The 21518-nt window shown below is 47.7% G+C and overlaps 1 protein-coding gene across 2 annotated transcripts in view; it reads left to right on the top strand.

Annotated features, from left to right (window-relative positions):
* ADAM22 (ADAM metallopeptidase domain 22) overlaps positions 1-21518 on the top strand; it is a 1128810-nt gene that overhangs the window by 783686 nt on the left and 323606 nt on the right. For both annotated transcript variants that reach the window (XM_086941795.1, XM_086941794.1), the window contains exons 13-14: positions 6571-6661; positions 20471-20522. In XM_086941795.1, coding sequence (XP_086797921.1) covers positions 6571-6661; positions 20471-20522 — 143 coding nt within the window. The remainder of the gene's footprint in view (positions 1-6570; positions 6662-20470; positions 20523-21518) is intronic.

Genomic DNA, 21518 nt, shown 5'->3' with positions numbered 1-21518 from the left:
ATATTTTCAACCACGCAGGAAGACAGAACTAATCGTGGACGCCAGCCCGGTAGGCCTGGGAGCTGTGTTACTACAAGAGTACGGCCGAGATGAATGAAAACCTGTTGCCTACGCCAGCAAAGCCCTCACCGATACAGAGACCCGCTATGCTCAAATAGAACGAGAAGCGTTGGCCATAAAGTGGGCATGCCAACACTTTCATTTGTACCTTTGTGGACAGGAATTCACCATTGTAACCGATCATAAGTCACTACTGCCCCTTTTCACCGGCTCATCCAGGCTGGCGCCCCCACGGATCGAACGGTGGGCAGTTCAACTGCAGGGTTACAGCTCTAACCTTGTATTCCGGCCGGGGGCTCACAACCCGGCAGACTATCTGTCGCGACACCCAGATGTGACCAGGAAGGCACTCCATCTGGCGGATGGACAAGGGGCCGAAGAGTTCGTCCACATGGTATCTGTAGCAGCTTGCCCCGACTCGCTAACTCTGCAGGAAATAGGGGAAGCCACCACTGCCGATGAGACACTGACTCGGGTCAAGAAGGCCCTCGAAGACAACAGCTGGACTCGATTCCTCGATGGAGTCCAGGGTCTGCGACCGGAAGTAAGCCATGCCCGACAACAAATATGGCAGATCCGAAATGAACTGAGTGTAGGAGACTAAGGGGTCGTGCTGCGAGGACATCTCATTGTCGAACCTGAAAGCCTCCAACGACACATGTTAACCATCGCACATGTGGGTCACCAAGGGATGGCCAAGACGAAGGCCAGGCTTAGGAACAAGGTCTGGTTCCCCGCGATGGACAGCATGGTAGATGACATGGTGCGCTCCTGCCATGCTTGCACGGTAACCGGTTCCGACCCGGCGCCGGCCCCAGTAATCACGGAAGACGCGCCCACAAATCCGTGGACCCACCTAAGCATTGACTTCGGAAGCTTCCCGGATGGCAGACACACGCTTGTGGTGGTAGACTCGTTTTCAAAATTCCCGGTAGTGGAAATCATCCCCTCAGTGACTTTTCCCCAGGTCAGGAGGGCACTGGATCACATCTTTGCCACAATGGGACTTCCTGAAGAAATAAAATCTGACAACGGGCCGCCAATTCAAGGAAGGGATTTTCAAGCGTATCTGGATGGACTCAGGATAAGACACCGAAAGATAACACCATTGTGGCCCCAAGCCAATGGGGAAGTAGAAAGACTAATGCGGACCCTCAATAGGGCCCTCCGAATTGCTGTGGAAGGCGGAACTGACCCGGAGGCTGCCCTAGACCAATTTCTAAGCGCGTACCGACAGACCCCACAAAGCACAACAAAGTGCGCCCCCGCCCACGTGCTGTTCAAGAAAGCGCCACGAGGAAACATACCGACATCACCCACCTGGACGCCAGAGGCAAGGGACAGCAAACCAATCCAGTCGCGGAGGACTACGACCAACCAGAAGGCGAGTGAGGCCCGACATGCAAGACATCCTGGAATAAGAGAAGGAGACACCGTAGTGGTCCAAGACCGACATCCGGGATGGAAGTTCAGGACCCCTTTTGAGCCAGAGAAGTGGACCGTCGAGAAAGTCCAAGGAACCATGGTGACGGCGTGTCGAGGCCGCATGGCAGTTACCCGCAACGTATCATGTTTCAAAAAAGTGGGAGGGCCGGCCAGCAATCCCCCGAACATCGGGGAAGCATCGGGTGTGGAGCCAGATAACCCAGAGGAAGACGGACTATGGGCTGATGATCCCGCTCCCCGACAGAGCCAGGACAAACCTGACGAAGACACCGGCCGACCCAACATGTCTCGAGACACCCCGACAAGACCTCTGTCTCCGGTGCAGAGAGCAGAGGTGACCCCGGCTGGGGTTGACAGCTCCCCCGCAGGCAGAAACCGCAGGTACAATCTGAGGCCCAATCCAGGCCCGCGCCAGAGACTAAGAGACTTCGCCTGGTCCTCCCCATAGCTGAAAGGACGCCTGAAACTAACTGAATTCAAGGAGGGATGTAGAGAGCCACCCGGCCTCTAACCAACAATGTATCCACTGGACATGCATACACGCACCCTCGGGCGGGCTCACCTCGAGGTATAAAATAAACGGCGGAAGACCGCTAGGGGCCTTCCGGCATACTTGCTATCCTGTGTGTCCGTGTCGTTGTCTGCAGCGTCCCTTGACAACGTGCGAGGCCCCGACCTCGCCTGCGACAGGAGCCACGATTAAAATCTATTTTTCTTGCGCTGCATATGCTACTAACATCTCTGGCACCCTGCGGGAGGAGGAGCTGACAAAGGCCAGAAGTGTTGCCAAAGGCTGTAACCTCTGGCTCAAACCACAAGCACAGGCGCGTGAACACCTGGAACAGCAGGAGACAGCTCTAAAGGCAATAAGGGTTGCCAAAATAGAAAAGCTAGCAATATCACATGCCACAGCAGCGCCAAGTGGGCAAAGTGAAGGGCAAGAGCAGAGACAAGAAATGGAAGAAGATATGGGAGCAGGAGGGGGGGCACAGAATGCGCAGAATGAGCAGAACTTATTTCAGCCTCCAGAACCCCCCCAGGACGCACAAGGCACCCAATGCACCCAAGAGACTGAGCTTAACGAGAGCACACAAGGCCCACAAGATATACATAGTGCACAGAGAGTAAAGAGCACACACAGACGACCTGAGACCAGGGGCGCTAAAGCTAAGGAAAATAAAGATCAAGGAAAAGAAAAAGAAAAGGAAAGGGAGAAGGGTAAAAAAGGTGTAGATAAAGACAAAAGCATGAGAAGCAATGAGAAATATGAAGATAACGAGAAGACCAAAAAGTATAAGAATAAAGATAAAGGTGCGGAAAAGCACATGGAAAAGGAGAAAGTGAAATGGGAGGGCAAGGAGAAGGATATTGAAGACACCAATGACGTGGAACTAATGGCTTAAGAGGCAAAGCGATTACAAACCATCAAAAATCTGAAGGCAAATGCCAAAACCACTGGTCAGATAGCAGCATCCCAGCCTACTATTTCTAATATATTTAGCCCACTACCCAAGGAAGGGGTGAACAAAGCTGAAAACCGACGGGATACTGTGCAGGCCCAAAAGGCCCAGGGTGGGGAAGACAGTGGAACTAGACATGCTGAACCAGATGCTGAATTAGAGGCTGAGCCAGTTATGGGGGAAAGGACTGCTCGGACCCTTGATCTTGGAGATCAGACTGTAGACCTCAAACCGGGGAAAATAAGGGCCAGCGCAGCAAAAATCACAACAGCAAATAGTGAGCTTAGGTCAAACTACCCAAATGCTTCAACTGAAAAACATGGACCCGACTGGTATTCTCCTACAACACAAAATTCCTCCCTTAGAAAAATGCTACAATCTGAAACTGAAGTACACTCAGAGGAATCAGATGCAGATATATATGAAACTGGCATCTCTACCTCCAGCGGGGCAAGCGACGCAAGCAAATGCCAAGACCCAGTTGCATCAACCCCGGAAGTATCAGACTCTACAGATGTAAGGAAACTGAGTGAATCTGGGCAAGGCATCAGCCCAAGGAAAAACTGGAGAAAAGGAGGATAAGGAATAAAAGACAAAGCAAATCAACATATGAAGAAACCCCAGATCAAGGAAGCAACTCAGAGCAAATCAGAAATACACGAAAAAGCTCAACTCCAAAAAGGCCAAATGAAACAGATCGCAACCAGTACACAGTGGAGGAATCTAATGGGAGCGGCTCTCCGCAACATGGAAATACAAGCGGAACAGGAAAGGCTGTAGAGCCATCGTTGAAAGAAGTACTAAGTTCCATTAAGTACTTCCACAAAGGTCAAAATGGACAGCCAAAGGAACCATTCCGCCATCCAAAAGTTACAAGGAGCCATCAAAAAAGTGGGCAGCACCTGCTTAGAGATATCAGAAAGAATGGTGTCAGTAGAAACACGTACTGACAATCTGGAGAAGGACATTGGCAATCTTCAAAGCCAGGAAAAAGAGCAAGAAGGAATCATAAAGGACTTAATGCTAAAGGTCGAGGACCAAGAAAACAGAGCTAGAAGAAACAACTTGCACTTTCTGGGAATCCCTGAAGGCGCAGAGGGAAACAACCCGAGGGGCTTTATGATCAACCTCCTTAAATCAGCCCTCCCTGAACTACTATCTTGGGAAATAGATAGAGAAATACAGAGAACCCACCGCTTCCCCCTAACCCTACCCAAACGATTGCAAAATCCACCTAAATATCTAAGAGCAATGCTGGTGTACTTCGGGAACTTTCTCCTACGGGAAGCTATCTCTGACCTTGCCCGGCCTACAAGCAAGAGGGAACACAATGGCTTTATATTCTTTGTTGGACTATTATTTTTTCAATGAACTCAAGTTAGGGCCTACTAGTCATTTGTATTGCCTTGCTCATCCTTCTGCAGGAAATGTTGCTGCTTTGACATCAGTAATATTGTCAAATATTTATTTGCTCCATTGTGGTATAGTTAATATGAATGAATGGTGTGAAGGCTTTATTTTATTTGAAAATGAATGGCAATGATGTTAATGTGCAACTCCATTTTGCACTGCGGTCCAGAAGCAGGAATCATAGCAGGATCAAAGTGTAAGTTTAGGGGAAATTTGAGATGCAACTATTAGCTCTGTTCGAACAGGTTTATATCTGGACATGAAATGGTTGATCACAAGAGGATGATCATGTGCCTTTCATTGTTTGTGCTACAGGGAAGAGGTAGGTGGAGGAGGGGGAAGTGTAGGAGAGATCATGCTGAGGGTGGTGGAGACAGATGTAGGGAAGATTGAAGTCAGGGTCGTAATATTCAAGGTGATGAAAAGTGTGGTGAAGGTTCAGTTCTGTTGATTGTACCATCACTTTGGCGACATTGTATAGGCTAATATTAGGTTGCAGGGATGACTGGTGTAGCCATAGATAAGGAGTTTAAAGCCATAAGGTGCACTTTGAGAGAGTGTATTTGGAAATGCAGCACAGGGTAAACATCCTTTAAAACGACTGTGTTACCATGCATGTCATTACCCCTCATTTTTTACTCCGTAGAAACTTTACCAATGCAGGGCTTTACACCGCAAACCATTACAACGCATTCCCCATTCAAACAACCCGGGGGAGTTAGAATAGTACATTGCATTGTAATGGACTGTGCATTGTAATTGATTGTGGTGTAAAGCCCTGCGTTGTAAAACTTTCTGCGGAGTAAAAAATGCAGGGTAATGACACAGGTTGTAAATGCGTGCAGGGTAAAGTGTCATATTCACAGCGCAGTCCTAGAACCTCGGGGTCCGTATTCCATTAATTGCAGACTATGTAGTTTACTTTGGTGCCACTGTGGCAATTTTCAACCTCTAAGGGTGGAAATAGGGTTGCAAAATTGCACCGACATCAGCGCAAACTATTTAATCAGATTGCTGTTCGAAAATTGCACAGGTACCAATGCATCCTCCATTTTCTGACCCAGGTTTGGAATGATTAACAACAAACATCTGTGCAAAAATTGGCTGCGTTTGCAAACGTGAAACTTTTTCGGTATTTTTATGCTGATCGTTAGTTTGCACTCCTGGTCTCTACCGTGATTGGTGCAGATACGGTTATTACAGTTTTCATTGGTAAGTGAACATTTTTATGAACAACTTCATAAAATGTGCCCCAACTGATAAAAAATACACTTTGCACATGTAATCACTACAGGTCTATGTACCTACTGATGATTAATTAGCACACGTAACTGACATAAACGAAGCGTTAACTGAGTAACATAACATAAAGTGTATTTGTAAAGCACACGTTTACCCGCAAGGGTGTCTTGGCGCTAAATAACAGAGGTTTCTTGTTACCCAACTCAATGGTACTGATTTTTTTGACTTCAGAAGGATGAAGTCAGGGCCGGCCTTAGGCATGTGCAAGCTGTGCACCTGCACAGGGCCACCATGCAATATATATCCTTAATATAATAATCCTCTGAGGATGGATACATATTTGCGTGGCGGCCCCTGGCAGGCATTTGGCGGCCTCCAGCTCTGTTCCACTTCCAAACACCCTGACCCCCCTCTTCACTGGCCTCCGCGCTCCGCCCGGACCCCCTCTTTCGGGGCCCCCTACCTACGCTACCTGCCCACGGCCGCCATGAGCCTAGAGCCGCCCCTGATGAAGTTGACAGGGGTCAATTATTTCAAAGGCGAACATTTCTCACGCCAGGTACCCTGTTGTATATGAAACTGTCACTTTCTTCTCCAGCGATGTCCCCCAATCAGAACTCATTGGCAGGCTGATCTTTAACTGTGTGCCATGTCTCCTGAATATATGATCAGTGCTATAGATCACATTTTATATTTGTTGCATGATTTGATTGTTAGTGATCACAATTTGCTCAGGTGTATAATCAGTTATTTTGGCGGTAAATTGAGCTTATATTTGTGGCTGCAGAGCCGTGACCAGCACAGCCGTGCTTGTACAACCCACCGCTCTAATTTTTGTTTTAATAATTCTTTTTATTGCTTTTAAAGTATAACATTAATGAAAGCAAGTATTGTGTTTTTGCGGCATGCCTCGTCCACCCCATGGCTTACTGTGTTATTTGCTTTCTTTTAGTTTGGGAAACCGGACGTTATGGCTGTGACTCTGGCCCAGTCTCTGGCTCATAATCTCGGAATTTTCTCGGATAAGAAAAAGTTACTAAGTGGTATGTTTATCCAAAGCCAAGAACGAATTCCTTTGTGATTTTCTAAACTAAAAACGAAGCAGTTGCGTACTGTAATGCATTCCTCAGTTACACATTTTATCATTTTATTTCAGTTGATGTTTTTGGGCTATGGAAACGCACTTTATTAAATTTCACTGGTTCTGCTTTGAACCATGTTAATACTGTAAAGGTATCGTATGGCTGGGCGACCTATTTTAGATCACATGCTTTTGTCCCTCATTATTGGAAACCTCGCACTGTACAATTAGCAAAAGAAGCGAGCCTTCACTTCAAAGGTACCAGTTTAATAGCCACGCCCACAGTGTAGGAACCTCTCTCCAGCCGAGGTCACCACAGTGGGTGCATACCCTGGCAGATATCAGAGGAAGGCGGGGCTGTACTGGGCAGGGGTCGAGCAGTAGAGATGCACTTTCACCTGACAAGCCCTGTCTGCTGCTGACGTCAAGAAGTGCATTCAGTGGCACAGGAAGTGCGTCAGGGGCCTTAATACTAGCAATGAAGTGCTTTCTTTCCCTGTTTGGTAGTAAAAGACAGTCATAGTTGGGGTCTAGTGGGGTCCTTAAACCAATGAGCCCCAATGACACTGTACCTCCTGCACTAATGATAGCTAGGCCACCTTAAAGGCTTTTGCCTCTAACTGCTTCTGCCTGTGGACATGGCTGCCTGTGCACCGTGGACAATAGCACTGGGGCGGGCAACAGCTGCAACATGTGTTACACATGTTCAAGGCAGGTGCTACATGAGTACTACAAAAGCAGGAGCTAAACCACAGAAACTGGAAGTTGATAGAGGTTGGGCTTGGGGAAAGGGGCACCAACACATATTTTTTTTTTTTTTTGGCAACATATTTAATCTTTTCTCTTACAAACGAGAAAACAAAACGCATATGGTGCTACAGCATAATAGGATAAGAGGTGGAGTATGAGGTAGTAGAGTTGCGGTATATTCCAGTACCCAAACCTCATGTAGACTCCTATTCGTCTGGGTATAAGTTTTTTTAGGCTCCTCCTTTGTAACAGGAGAGTTTTAATGTTTGCCCATCAGCAGCAAGATACACGCATCTGTGCTTGAAAAGGCCATCTTCACCCTCCCCCAGCTAGGCTGCTTATTCCTTCCTTGTTCCCAAGAAACCATATAATCACAGACTTCTTCTATAAAGTCGAACCATTTCTTTCAGAAATTAACATCAGAACTAGGGGTGGGTGATAAATTCCATTCCGCTGGCAGAGTTTGCTGAGTTTTGCCCTCTCCGCATTACGCTTGTAACGCGGCGTTCCGTCAAAACTCCCTCAACCGCCGCGTGGCAGGGTTTTTTTCTTGTGCGTGGATCATGGATGTTAAGTTGAGAAGCGCAAATAGAATTGGCATCCCTAACAATATTTTTGCCAATTAGTATGGCACCCGGCGAGATTTTCCCATTGCGGGCAGTCAGGACCGTTCACAGTGAGAAAGCTGCAGCTTGAGTAGAAAATCTACTCGAGCGGCAGTAAAGAAACTGTGCCCTCTGGTACGCCACGGGGTGCAGTTCGTGCTGATTTTGCAGCATGGAACAAGCTCCCGGTACTAAAAATCAGTGCAACGTGTCGATTCCACCTGCTTGTGGAATATCGTTGGGTTTTCATGTAACTCAGTGGAATTCTGCAGAGTGAAACTTTATGAGTTTCACTCTCCCCTAATCAGAACTGCTGGGCCAGTTCTTGTACTCTTGCATCTGCATGGTGGTAATATCCTACTCTGCGACCTCCTAGACTCCACACTAGCACTTTTTTAGGGGTATCCTACATGCTGTAGAACTTCTCATACAGGACCTAAAAATAACATTGCAAAATCAAGACAGGCCTTTTCCATCTATGCATCCAATGTCTGGAGCAACATTCCCATATCTATAAGGACTGGCCCAACGCTGCTCCAATTTAGTAGAGAGTTGAAAATGCACCTATGTAATGAACAAAATAATACCCTTTCAGGCTTAGAGTGCTGAATAAATTATGCAAAACAGGAAGCAGAGAACTCTGAGTAGTTCCCAAATGTAGGTGGAGAGCAGCTCCTATATACAGCACCCTGCAACACCAGCAACACTCTGAATCTACTCACAGCAAATGTCTGTTTTCCTAGAAAAGCTTTTAAGCATAGGATTAGCATGGCGCCATCCACGCTGACCTGGAAAGGGACAAAGCCTTTTGCCATTTATACAGCAAAGTATTCAAGCATAGGATTAGCAAAGTGCTGTCCCTGCAGAGCTGCAAAATGACAAAAGCCTTTTACCACTCCAGGCACAGTATCACAACTTTGGATTGGTAAAATACCATCCAAGCCAACCTGGAATGCAGAAAACCAACCCTTGACATGTGTTTTGCTCTCATCAGACCTCTTCAGAGAAGTATAGCTTTGCCAGACACAAGGGAGAACCCAGTTTAAGTCAAAACAGTATCCTTTCAAGCTTAGAGTGCCAAATAAATTATGCAAAATAGGAAGCAGAGACCTCTGGGTAATTCCCAATTTTACGTGGAGGGCAGCTTCTATATAGATCACTCTGCAACACTAGAAACACTCTAAATCGATTCACCTCAAATGTCCGCTTTTTTTGTTTATGTACAGAACACCACAATACAATGCTTTAACTAACTATAATCCGTGTTGCTCTTCTCTTACTCATTAGTTTTATGCTTGTCTTTGACCATGTACAGAGCTCTGTCACCTTTCAGCTAGGTTCATATTATAAATATACCATATACATACATAAAAAGTGAATTTTACTTTACTTTCAACAAAGCTGCTCAGCAGTTCAGTGGCACTTTATAACATTAGTCAGCCTAGCTTTACAGCCAACAGCATGTTCTATTCTGGGGCTTGAATTTAAAACTCATTTTGTGCCAAAAAATCCCAATATGCAAAATGAAGGGGAAACAGCGTTTACTACGCTGTCATTACTTCACAGTACTATTACAACGCAGTCATTATAACAAACGCGTTGTTAGTATGCATTTACATCTCAAGTCATTACAACAACTTGCAGTAGGGGATGCTGAGGTATTGGAAATTAAAATTCCAACACCTTTTCTACTGTTGTGCAAACTGGAGTAGGAATAGTAAATAATACTATTCTTAAGTCCAGCGTGCCCCCTACTGCAAATCATTGTAATGACTTGCGAAATAAATGCACTGCGTATCTGAAAGAAACAGGTTAGTATTAGGTTCCTTACCTTAGAATATCCCCAGGCGTCAGACTAGATCCGGAAAATTTTCCGTAGCAGTACCCCTGCGCATCGGTAGGCGTCGTCTGCGGCTCTGCGTCCGTCGTCGGCGTAGTTGGCGCCGGGATGACATCGTCGGAGTACTTAGACGCTGCCCTCGCGCACTGACGTCAGTTCTTCTTTTTTCCGCTCCAGCAAGCGCAGGTCCGGAGAAAGTGGTACCCTTTAGTCACTTTTTGACTAAACTTTTTGGATCTTTTTGATCTGCTTTTCGACTCCGACGGTGCCGGTGGGGATGCCCAGGTTCAAACCCTGCGTCGACTGCAGCCGACTGATGTTGGTTTCTGACCCCCATCGCCGGTGCCTTCATTGCCTGGGGCCGACCACGACGACAAGTCGGCCCGTGCCGTTCGAGGTCCCGGTCCGGAAAGAGGTCGAGGGACCGGTCGCGGGGCCAGAGTCGCCATAGCTCTGGGAGTCCACATCATTCCTCGGGCTCCAAATCCTCAGCTAAGAAGGCACAAGAAGTCGAAGAAGCATCATCGCTCTTCTGACTCCCCCCGATGCTCGCGTGGCGCGGCCGGGGGTTCGGGCGACACCGCCCACGCAGCTCCACCGTCGCTCGCTCCTCTGTCGGGTTCCGCAGCGCCTTCGGGCCTAGTGGCCCGACTGGGTCCCCAAGCGGGCCGGGTGCTTCGGCCCCGGCGCCGTCAGGTGCTTCAGCCCCGGCGCCATCGGCGACTTTGGTCCTGGCGCCGCAGGGCCCCGCCTGATCCGGGTCATCACCGGTCGACCTTACGACCTCGCCAGCGCCGACCCCCAGGGTGTCTCCCCCGGCGCCGTCCCAGGATGATGCCGTCCCTGGTCCTACCCTCGATTCGGGTCCGGCGCCAGAGCGGCGCTGCTCGGCGCTGTATTCGACGCCGCTAGGAGATTTTTACTTCTATAACCCGGCCCCATCCTTTGACCCTGAGTATCAGGAGATGGGTGGCGGGGAGGATTAGGAGGGGCACGTGAGTGTCAGCCTTACCAGGACTGGACAGGTGAGCTTGGGGATGCCAGTGGTCTGGACTCTTCGCCAGACACTGGTTTTGTCTCCACCCAACCGTGGCTATGGAGGAGGGGGCTGCCTATAGTGTGGTGTTGATGCGGGCGGCCAAGGCCTTATCCCTTGAACTCCCCGTCAGGCCTGTGAGGACTAACCTCCTCACTGAGGTCCTTAAACCGCAGGCAAGCTCCTCGGAGCCTCTTCTGCCGTTTAATGTGGCCTTATCTGACGTTCTTCTGGGCACCTGGTCCAGGCCCGCTACAGGTCCGCCTGTAGATAGGAACGTGGCCAGACGCCACCGCCCGACTCTGGGCGACCCTTTCTTTCTGTCCACCCACCCCACCCCGAGAGCCTGGTCATCCAGGCCTCTAACGCCCAGACCGCATTACTGACGGCTCCCCCCGATCGGGAATCCAAGAGGTACGAACAGTATGGAAAGAAAATGTTCTCCTCCCTAAGTTTGGGGTGGCATTCAGTTAACACTGTGTGCCTCTTGGGCCGTTATACCCACTCTCTGTGGGACACGGTCGCGGCCGTGCTGCCACAATGTCCGGAGGAGGCCCGGACTAAACTCGCCCAAGTCCTTGCGGAGGGTCGAGATGCGGCACAGTATTCTATCCGAGGTGGACTGGATACAACGGACTAGCTAGGTAGAGAGATGGCAACGACGGTGGCGATTCAACGCCACGCCTGGCTGAGGTCCGCCAACTTTTCGGCTGATGTCCAAAACACCCTTATGGACATGCCGTTTGATGGTCGTCCCCTCTTTGGCGACAAGGCAGACAGTGCACTTGAGCGCTTTTAAGGGTTCCAGGGCTACGGCCAAGTCCTTGGGCCTAACGGCCCGCACCAGCAACCTGCTGCCTTTCACTCCTTTCGTGGCCAAGGAAGGGGTGCCCCTACACGTCCTTCCAGCCACGGGCCGCAGACTAACATCCAGCGCGGTGGCGGACGTGGTACCCGCCTTGGCGGTGCCCGGGGAAAACGGCGAGGCCAGTCCACATCCACCCCCGCAGCATCCGCGTCAAAGCCTTCCTAGTCCGAGCTTTCAGGCCCACATGACGCCAGTGGGAGGCAGGGTTCACCATCACCTCCTTCACTGGTGCAACATCACTTCGGACAGGTGGGTGCTGCAAATTGTCCGAAGGGGCTACTCCCTCCCCTTCAAGGCAACCCCTCCAGCCATGCCACCGCACTACCAGCGCGTGTCGGGGGATCACTTGAATCTTCTGCGGGAGGAAGTTACGGCCCTCTTGGCCAAGGGGGCCATCGAGCGCGTTCCTGGGCCAGAAGTAGGGTGTGGTTGTTGCTATCACTAATTTCTGGTTCCCAAAAAGGGCAAAGGGGGCCTACGCCCTATCTTGAACCTGCGGAACGTCAATGGCCTCCTCTGGAAGGAGAAGTTCAAGATGCTGACTTTGGCTTAGGTCTTAACTGCTCTACACCCGGGAGACTGGATGGTAGCGTTGGACTTGCAGGACGCTTATTTTCACATCCCCGTCCTGCCGGCCCACCGGCGTTACCTGCGGTTCACGGTAGGCCACGAGCATTTTTAGTTTACCGTGTTCCCCTTCGGCCTTACCAGCTCCCCATGGGTGTTCACGAAAGTGATGGCGGTGGTCGCAGCTCATCTGCGCAGGTTAGGGCTTTCAGTCTTCCCCTACCTCGACGACTGGTTGTTGAAGGCGGGCTCGCCCCAGACAGTCGTCAGCCACCTCCAGACTACGGCCGACCTCCTGCACCTACTGGGGTTCTCCATCAATGTGCCGAAGTCACACCTGTGTCCCTCTCAGAAGCTCCTCTTCATCGGAGTGGTTCTAGACTCGGCGCAGTTTCGGGTTTATCCTCCCGAACAGCGGGTTCAGGATATTCAGGCTCTGATTCCGATCTTTCAGCCGTTATCCCGAGTCTCAGTCAGGTTGACTCTGATGCTTCTGGGGCTGGTGGCCTCCTGCATCCTTCTGGTGCATCACGCTAGGTGGCGGATGCGGGCTCTACAGTGGGACCTGAAGTTTCAGTGGGCCCAGCATCAGGGCAACTTGTCCGACCATGTCTTGATCTCGGAGGGCACTGCAAGTCAGTTGCAGTGGTGGCTCACGGATCGCGATTGGATCAGCGACAGATCCCTCTCCCTACCCCAACCGCAGCATGTAGTTGTGATGGACGCGTCCCTCCAGGGCTGGGGGGCCACATGGGAGAGGCGGAGATCAGAGGCCTCTGGCCTCCGGAGGAGTACCGGCTCCACATCAACCTTCTGGAGCTGCGGGCGATCCGGCTTGCACTGAAGGCATTCCTCCCCTCTGTCCGGGGGAGTGTAGTGCAGGTGTTCACGGACAACACCACCGCCATGTAGTACTGCAACAAACAGTGCGGGTGGGGTCGTGGACCCTATTCCAGGAGGCTCTGTGCCTCTGGCAGTGGCTGGAACATCAAGGCATAACCCTGGTGGTTCAACACCTGGCAGGGCGGATGAACTCAGCCGTCGGTGCATGATGGATCACGAATGACATCTGAACTTGGACGTGGCGCAAGGCCTCTTTCAGCAGTGGGGAGAGCCTTGGTTAGATCGATTCGCCACAGAAGAGAACGCGCAATGTCATCAGTCCTGCGCGATGGAATTTCCAAGGCGGCATTCGTTCGGAGACGCTTTTTGTCGCGAGTGGAGCTGCGGTCTGTTGTACGCCTTTCCGCCTTTACCACTTCTGCCCAGAGTGCTGAAGAGGGTCAGACCAAGTCATCCGTGTGGCTCCGGACTGGGCTCGAAGATACTGGGATCCCGTGCTACTCAGCATGTCCGTCGATCCTCCGATTCATCTGCCTCTTCAGGAGGACCTTCTGTTGCAGCAGCAGGGGACGGTCCTCCACCCGAACCTGTCCAGTCTCCACTTACATGCATGGAGATTGGGCGGCGGCAGTTGAGGCCATTTGACTTGCCTCCTGAAGTCTGTAATGTCATTCTGGCAGCCAGGCGTCCCTCCACAAAATCGGTATACGCCTGCTGGTGCAACAAATTTGTGGCATGGTGCACAGCAAAGGCTGTGGATCTCCTTTCTGCCCCTCTTTCAGAGGTTCTCCTCTTTCTTCTCTCTCTTGCCCAGCAGGGCTCTGCTCTGGGCACTATCAAGGGCTACCTCTCTGTCATTTCTGCCTTCTTAAGGCTCCCTGATCAGCCCTCTAGGTTCAAGTCCCCGGTTGTAAATAGGTTTATGAAGGGCATCACTCATAAGTTCCATCTGTGATGCCTCAGTGGGACTTGACCCTTGTTTTGACTTACCAGATGTGCGCACCTTTCGAGCCACTTCATAACTGTCCTCTTCGTCTCCTTACTCTCAAGACTGCATTCCTGGTTGCCATCACCTCTGCCAGGAGAGTGAGTGAGCTCCAGGTTCTTTCCTCTAAACCTCCTTTCCTTTCTGTCCATCCGGACAAAGTTGTGTTGCGGACGCGACCCTCTTTCCTGCCAAGGTAGTCACAGCCTTCCACATCGGGCAGTCCATCACCTTGCCCATCTTCTTTCTGCCTCCGCATTCCTCGAAAGAGGAAGAGAGGCTCCACCGTCTGGACCCAAAATGTGCGCTTTCATTCTATTTGGCTAGGAAGCAAAAGAAAGGGTTTGGCTAAAGCGCAGTAAGGCTGCGCCACTAGAAGAATGAACAAAACAAAATGCCAGTACTGCTCAATTACTCATCTATTTCTAAACAGCAACGACATTAAACTATTGCCATATACAAAAGACACACAAATGTCGGATTTAATCAATTTTAATTTTTGGATTTTTTATGATAGAAATTTTTGATTTTTACAGGGTTTTCAATATTCATATAAGCAATGGGAGGGAACGGGGATTTTTAAAAAAACTTTCTTTGGGTACAGAGAAAAGCTTAGAAGAAATAAAGGTACAGCAAATCAGTGGTACCTAAATGTAAGTGCTGTACCTGGCATTTTGTTTTGTTCATTCTTCATTCTATTTGGATCGCACACGCCAGTTCCGGGTGGATGACCAAATCTTTGTTGGTTACGTGGGTGCTAAGAAAGGTCGGGTGGTGCACAAGCGGACCATCTCTCGGTGGGTTGTGTTGTGCATCAAGGTATGCTTCTCTTTGGCTAAAAAAGGAGCCTCCTGTTGGGCTGAGGGACCATTCCACTCGGGCCACGGCGGCTTCTACTGCCCAGGGTCAGGGAGTTCCCTTGCAGGACATCTGTCAGGCAGCTACGTGGGCCTCGCTGCACACGTTTGCAAGACACTACTGCCTGGACAGCCAAGTCCAGAGATGGCTTCTTTGGCTGTTCCGTTCTCCAGGACTTTCTGGTGTGATCATTGGTTCGCAGACCCACCACCGGAGTTGGTATTGCTGGGGTATCTATTCTAAGGTAAGGAATCTAATACTAACCTGTTTCTTTCAGATGCACAAGTTACTTACCTTCGGTAACGATATAGATGTAAGAAACAGTAGTTAGTATTAGATTCCTTACCGCCCCACCCATCCTCCCCGTTCTGCGAACCAATATCAAGGGTTAAGGTCATCTCCTTTCAGGGCCCTAGTTTCATGGCACCAGTGTTGGTTTTTATCATGGCTCTGCGTTTCTGGTGCGCAAAAGCTATGTATAAAAACTGATGTCAGCGCGCGAGGGCGGCATCTAAGTACTCCGACAACGTCATACCGACGCCGACGACGGACAGGGAGCCGCAGATGACGCCTACCAACGCGCAGGGGTACTGCTACGCAAAATTTTCCGGATCCAGTCTGACGCCTGGGGATATTCTAAGGTAAGAAATCTAATACTAACTACTGTTTCTTACAGATATATCGTTACCAACGGTAAGTAACTTGTACACTAACAACACAGTCGTTGAAACAACCGTGTTGTAAAAGCACGATATTTAATACATCTTGTTGTATTGTGCTATATTCAAAATGAAGTTGACTAAAAATCCAGAAAATATAAATGCTTGATGACATTTAATAGCGTATTCTGTGAAAACTAAAAGTTTTGATCCACTCTTAAGAAGTCTAGAAGGTGGATAACAGGACTGCAACTTTATTTTTGCATTTTTCATGTACTTGTCAGTATTACACAAATACAGGCTGAAGATGTCTTTGACTCTGACCAAACAAAGTTGTGTCAGTGACTAAGAGAAAGGGCGATCATAGATGGGGATGGTGAAACGTATTATATTCTTCACCAGTAGTCTCATCGACAGATTTATGCTATATGCCACATGAAGAGGCAGGCAGTATAGTCCTTCCAATACCAGTAGGCCCACATTTATACCTAGACAGGGGGATGACCTCAACATGGTATCTGATTTTCTTTCACTGGGATGCACATGAAACCCAATCTATATAGGAGTCTCTGCCAACCATTGCATCATGCATCGATGCCTCAACTGACTTCGATTGTGCCTCACACATAGTTGCTTGCAAGAATTCTAACAAGATGCACTAGAATAAGTGCAGCATCTTAGGAACACATTGGGTCATGTTTTTCAAAGCCAGAGACATGAAATCCCATTAGATTTATGCAAAGGTCTTTCTTGTTGTATGTTTGCATTCTCACACCAAGCCTTCACTGTTGGGATCACCACAAATTGCCATTTGCCAATGAATTCTGCTAAAAGTATATTGATTTCAGTTTCTGAATGTTTACTAATTAGGGTAACCTAAATTTGTTTAAAAAAATAGTATGGTCTTAGGCATAGTTTTTGTGATGCCTTCCAGAGCAAAAAAACTGTTTGTGGTTCAAACACCCTGGAGCATGTGCTGCTGCATATAATCAAAAGGTAATGGACTGAACACCGGAGTACAAATATTCATGCACTTTGCGCCTATGTGTCTCCATCCATCACGTGTCCCTTAATAGTCGTAATTAGGGGTGGGTGTAGTTCGCGAAGTAGTGCTACGCAAAGTGCACTTCTCACTACGTAAGCTACCCGTAGCACTTCGCGAACTGCATAGTAGCATGTTCGCACTGTGCAAGATGTCGTTTTCAATGATTGCACAGTGCCGACAAGCATCCGGCACTGTGCAATCATTGAAACCGGCATCTTGCACAGTGCGAGCCGTACTTTTCTGCCGCACGAGTAGATTTTTACTCGAGCTGCAGCTTTCTCAACGCGGACTGGTTGTTTTTCATCGCGAGCGGTCGTGAGCATGCGCGACCACTCGCAATGAGAAAGCTGACCTCCCAGCGTTGAGAATCTCGTTGGGAGGTTTATTTTCCATGCTCGCAATCGCGAAAAAGGAAAAAGTCTCGCGAGGATGTCATTTCGCTTGCTCGCGGTCGCCAACTTGACGTTGAGGACCGCGAGCAAGCAAAAAATGACCGCTGCACTACGCGACGCTACGCATGTTTGCACTTTGCTATGTGCAGTTTGCGTAGTGTGAAGTTGCGCAAACTTCACAAACTACGCAAGCATAGTGTAGTGCTTTGCCCAGGGTTAGTCGTAATCCCTCATTATTGACCTGGATTTGGAGGCAGAGCCAAAAGCGGCTTGGAGAAAAGTTGTTCAATCGTTGTCCATCTTCATTCCAGTGAAAAGTTTATTTTGAATAAGAAAGGGACTATTGATTGTGGCTCTCCTACATGCCTTGTGGCAATGAGCTTGGCTTTGTGTGAAAAAGTAGCTACATTTAACTTTATATAAGCGTGAGTCAAAATGAAATCCTACTATTTGTAGCTTTGCACCTGTGTTATAAATGCTTTTCTCTTTAGAGTTGTTAGTTGAGGGTCTCAATATGTTACTCCGTAAAAAGACAACACATTTACACCATGACTACATTACCATTAGTTACAGCGTCACTAAAGAGTCTACTCAACACAATCAAACTTCATTTTTGCATTGAGCATCACGGCATTCATTTTCAATAAATTTCCTCTGAAGATGTGAGCATCGAATCTTGTGTCCCAAATAAAGTTTCAGATTGAAGAGTTTGTTATCCAATGAGATTGAAATCATGGTTGTAACTATGTTGGGGTAGAAAGACTAGGGGCTTGATTAGGATCGCGGTTATCCTGCATCCTCCGGGCCGGCGGAAGCCACCGCCGTCCTGGAGGATACTGGAAAACCGCTGCGGAGGCACAGAAGACCCACCGCCAAATTAGGATGGCGGTGGGTCACAAAATCCGTCCGCTGCTTTTCCGCCGCAGTCTCGTTCCAACCGCGGTGGAAAAGCCCTAACATGGCTGGCGGTGTCTGTCAGACACCGCCAGCCATAAGGATAGCGGAAAACATATGCTTTTCCACGGCGGCTTTTCCGCCGTGGAAAAGCATACGGAGATTGCCTTTGGGGGCCCGTTGCGGGCCCCCTTGGTGACGGGGGGTGGAGGGTGCACATGGGGGGTACCTATGGTACCCCCCTGCATTTGCATGGACAAAGCGGTGGGCACCGCGCGGTGCCTGCTGCTTTGTGCACGCAAATGCCGTGCATGCTTTTTTAACATTGCGGCGGGTGCAGCTTGAATCTGCACACACCGCAATGTTAAAGATTGCGGATGTGACCGCCACCCTGATGGTCACATCCTAATCTGCACGGAGGGACCTCCGCAGCCCCTGCGGACGTTCCCTCCTACTCTATGGTGGCGGACGGACTCAGGTCCGTCCTCCATCATAATCGGCCCCTAGGTCTGCGAAATGAATAATACGCCCATCAACTGTGCTGCAGCTCTTCAAGCATTGGAGGTGGTGTTTAATAAAGAATGTTATTTACTTTAAAGCATCACAGCAAAACACTGCACCCAATTCGAAAAGTTTTTTCTAATGACTTGTATTTTTACTCCTGATTTACATTTGAATTACTCCTGAGTTTATGGCCTGATTCACAGGTATTATGTTCAGTAGTTGTATTTTAGTTTTGGCTTGGGTGGGACTTACTGAGAAATTTCTTTGAGTAAAATTTGCTTTCGTACAGAAAAATATTGTTTTTAGTTGAGGGCCAATATGCAAGCAAGTGTTATTACTCGAAATTCACGAGTGGATTTCATTTACCCCTGGATTAAGATACAACTGCTAACGTAAATGATGTATAAATCGGGCCTAAAAATTTAGGAGCAATTTAAAACATAGAAATGAGAAAAACACAACCATGCCTCGAGTCGGAGTAAAACGCGGGTGGACGGCGTCCCCCCACTTATTTTACCGGGAGCTCGATAACAATAAACTGCAACTGAGTTCAAGCCACATTTCGTGACGTCACTTCCTGTCGTGACGTCAGCGTCTCCCCACTTCTTTTTTTAGGACTAGTGCCCTGAACACAACTATTAAAAGAAGACGCCTTTGCACTAGAAACGGTGTGTACATTGCACTTATCCACTGTAGTTTATTGCTTTCTGTTCTGTTCGAAAGCTTTGCAGTATGAGAATGTGTGTATTCGCTAAGTGCCTAACAGAACTGGTCATTGCAATTATGTTAAGCTCCGTGAAAAGCCTAAAAAAAAATCACAGCATCAATTTCCGTCTGGGAGACTGCAGAACAACTTATTTTGACTTTTTACACAAACCTCAACTAATACTATTTTGTTAAAAGATTTTTGACAGGTGTCTTCTTTCTAAAAAGCTGCACTTGTTTTAATTTATAGTTTGTGTACTGTTTCAGCATTACTGTTATAAAGGCGTGTATATCCTAACTTAATTTACAGACTTATCCTTGCATATTGAGATCCGCCTGGAATCTTAAGTATCTTGTAAGCTCATTATTGCAGGCTAAGCAGTTGGAAACCCGCCAGGCCTTCTTGATGGTGCAGATCATTGAAGTAAAGGAGTCACATGAGAAAATATTCATTGTGATGATATTGCAAAATGAGCTCTCAATGTTAATGTACACAACATCTTGGTCTGTAACAGAATTAATTAGGAGCAGTGTGCTAGAAAGTGCCCTGCCAGTATGAGTGACTGTGTCTAAAGAAATATTCAGATGGCTTTGAGGAGATGAGACACCATCAGCTGTTTCTGATCAAGGCTCCAAGATCTAAACTGCATTCATTTTTGACCTTTATAAGAGACATTCTGTAGGCTAAGGCTCTCCTTGCTATTATGTCTGCCTGCATCGCCTGGTCTAGTTTGACATGAAGTCACGTGCCTGGGACATAAAATTGAAGAAACCTAAAAGTTATGGGTGGAAAGCTGGAATGAATCCCAGCCACTGTTAATTATTTGTGGTTGCATTCCAGTCCATCATTCATTCCTCCCATGCCACCCCAGAAAGGAATCACCACTCTCCATCAAGTGCACAGTCAGCGATCACCCTAGTGACAGCAGCTGGATGCTTGTTACATTAATTTCCCAGTAGCACTGTATAACTGGATTAAACCTTATCATATATCTTGAATATTTTATAATGTTGTGATGCTTTGGTTTATAGCTGTATAAACAAATGAATGTTAAGTGGACTAAAAAAGAATATAAAACTCCATATTTATTCTGCAGTATGTTCTAAAACTTCACTAACAATATAAAAGAAAATAATGTGTAGACCAAGAGTTTGTTTCATGTACTGCTTGTGTTCTGAAACTTAAAGCAATATTTAATGAAATGCTTAATTTTCTGTAGGTGAATGCAAATGTGACGACACTTGGTCTGGATGCATCATGGGAGATATTGGGTAAGATGTTTATAGCTGACAATCACTTTTGTGATCAAGGAGCATGTAGTGTTCAGAATATGCATTTATTTTAAAACCATGCATCCATCATTCTATAACTTGCATGCTACACAGGATCTGCGTGGGTTGCTGGCTCATCAAGACGTCTGATACTGCTATTTATACTGGTCAAGTGACCCCAAAGGGATGGCTGCCAAGAGCTTGTTAATGGTGTTTTGGTTATTTTCTCAGAATTAAATGAAGGACATAAACAATAAATAAAAAATGTTTTCCTTCCTTGTTCTATGCCTCGACCCCATAGATCCTTCTTCTAAACTACATGTTTGATTCCCAAAGGGTAATCACTTGCAAAAAAAAAAATAAGCTTTTGAAATTAAGGGCCCGATAACGATATTTGCGGATGGGATAATCTGTCACAAACTTGACCGTCCAAACTCATGCAAGTTCCATAGGAAATAAAGGAATTATAATATGGCGGACCGGATACCTATCAAGTTTGTGACGGGGTAACCATGACCGCCAAGATCCTAATAAGGCCCTTAGTCTGCCTAAATCTTCATTACCGTGATGGACTAATCAATGTAACCTTAATACAGGCTCAGTGTTTAATGATGATCTACAATATGGAAAAAAACATATTGCTAACAATATCTCCATTTTTCTGATCACTTGTGTTTTTTGAAAAATATGGCAGAGGAAGGAAAAGCCAGTTCTTAATTTCCCTGTTCAGAGTTCAGCTGTAATTATGCTCTGTGACCTGCCATCTACCTGTCTGCTGGCAGCAGGCATTGTGACATTACAAGTCAACTGTGATAACATGTTACAGGTGACCAGCTATGCTGTTTCTTTATTACATGTCCACAAGTTGCCTACAGTAAGGAAATAAGTGACAGGCTTTTATACAGGCATTACAGTCTTTCATACATTGCATATTATCTAAGCACAACTATAACATGCAAACTCCGGTAAGACAAGTAGTGAAAGTCATAGGACCTG

This window comes from Lissotriton vulgaris, chromosome 10 (genome assembly GCF_964263255.1).
Source record: "Lissotriton vulgaris chromosome 10, aLisVul1.2, whole genome shotgun sequence".
NCBI classification, from domain to species: Eukaryota; Metazoa; Chordata; class Amphibia; order Caudata; family Salamandridae; genus Lissotriton; species Lissotriton vulgaris.
This window is presented reverse-complemented; position numbering and strand designations above follow the sequence as displayed.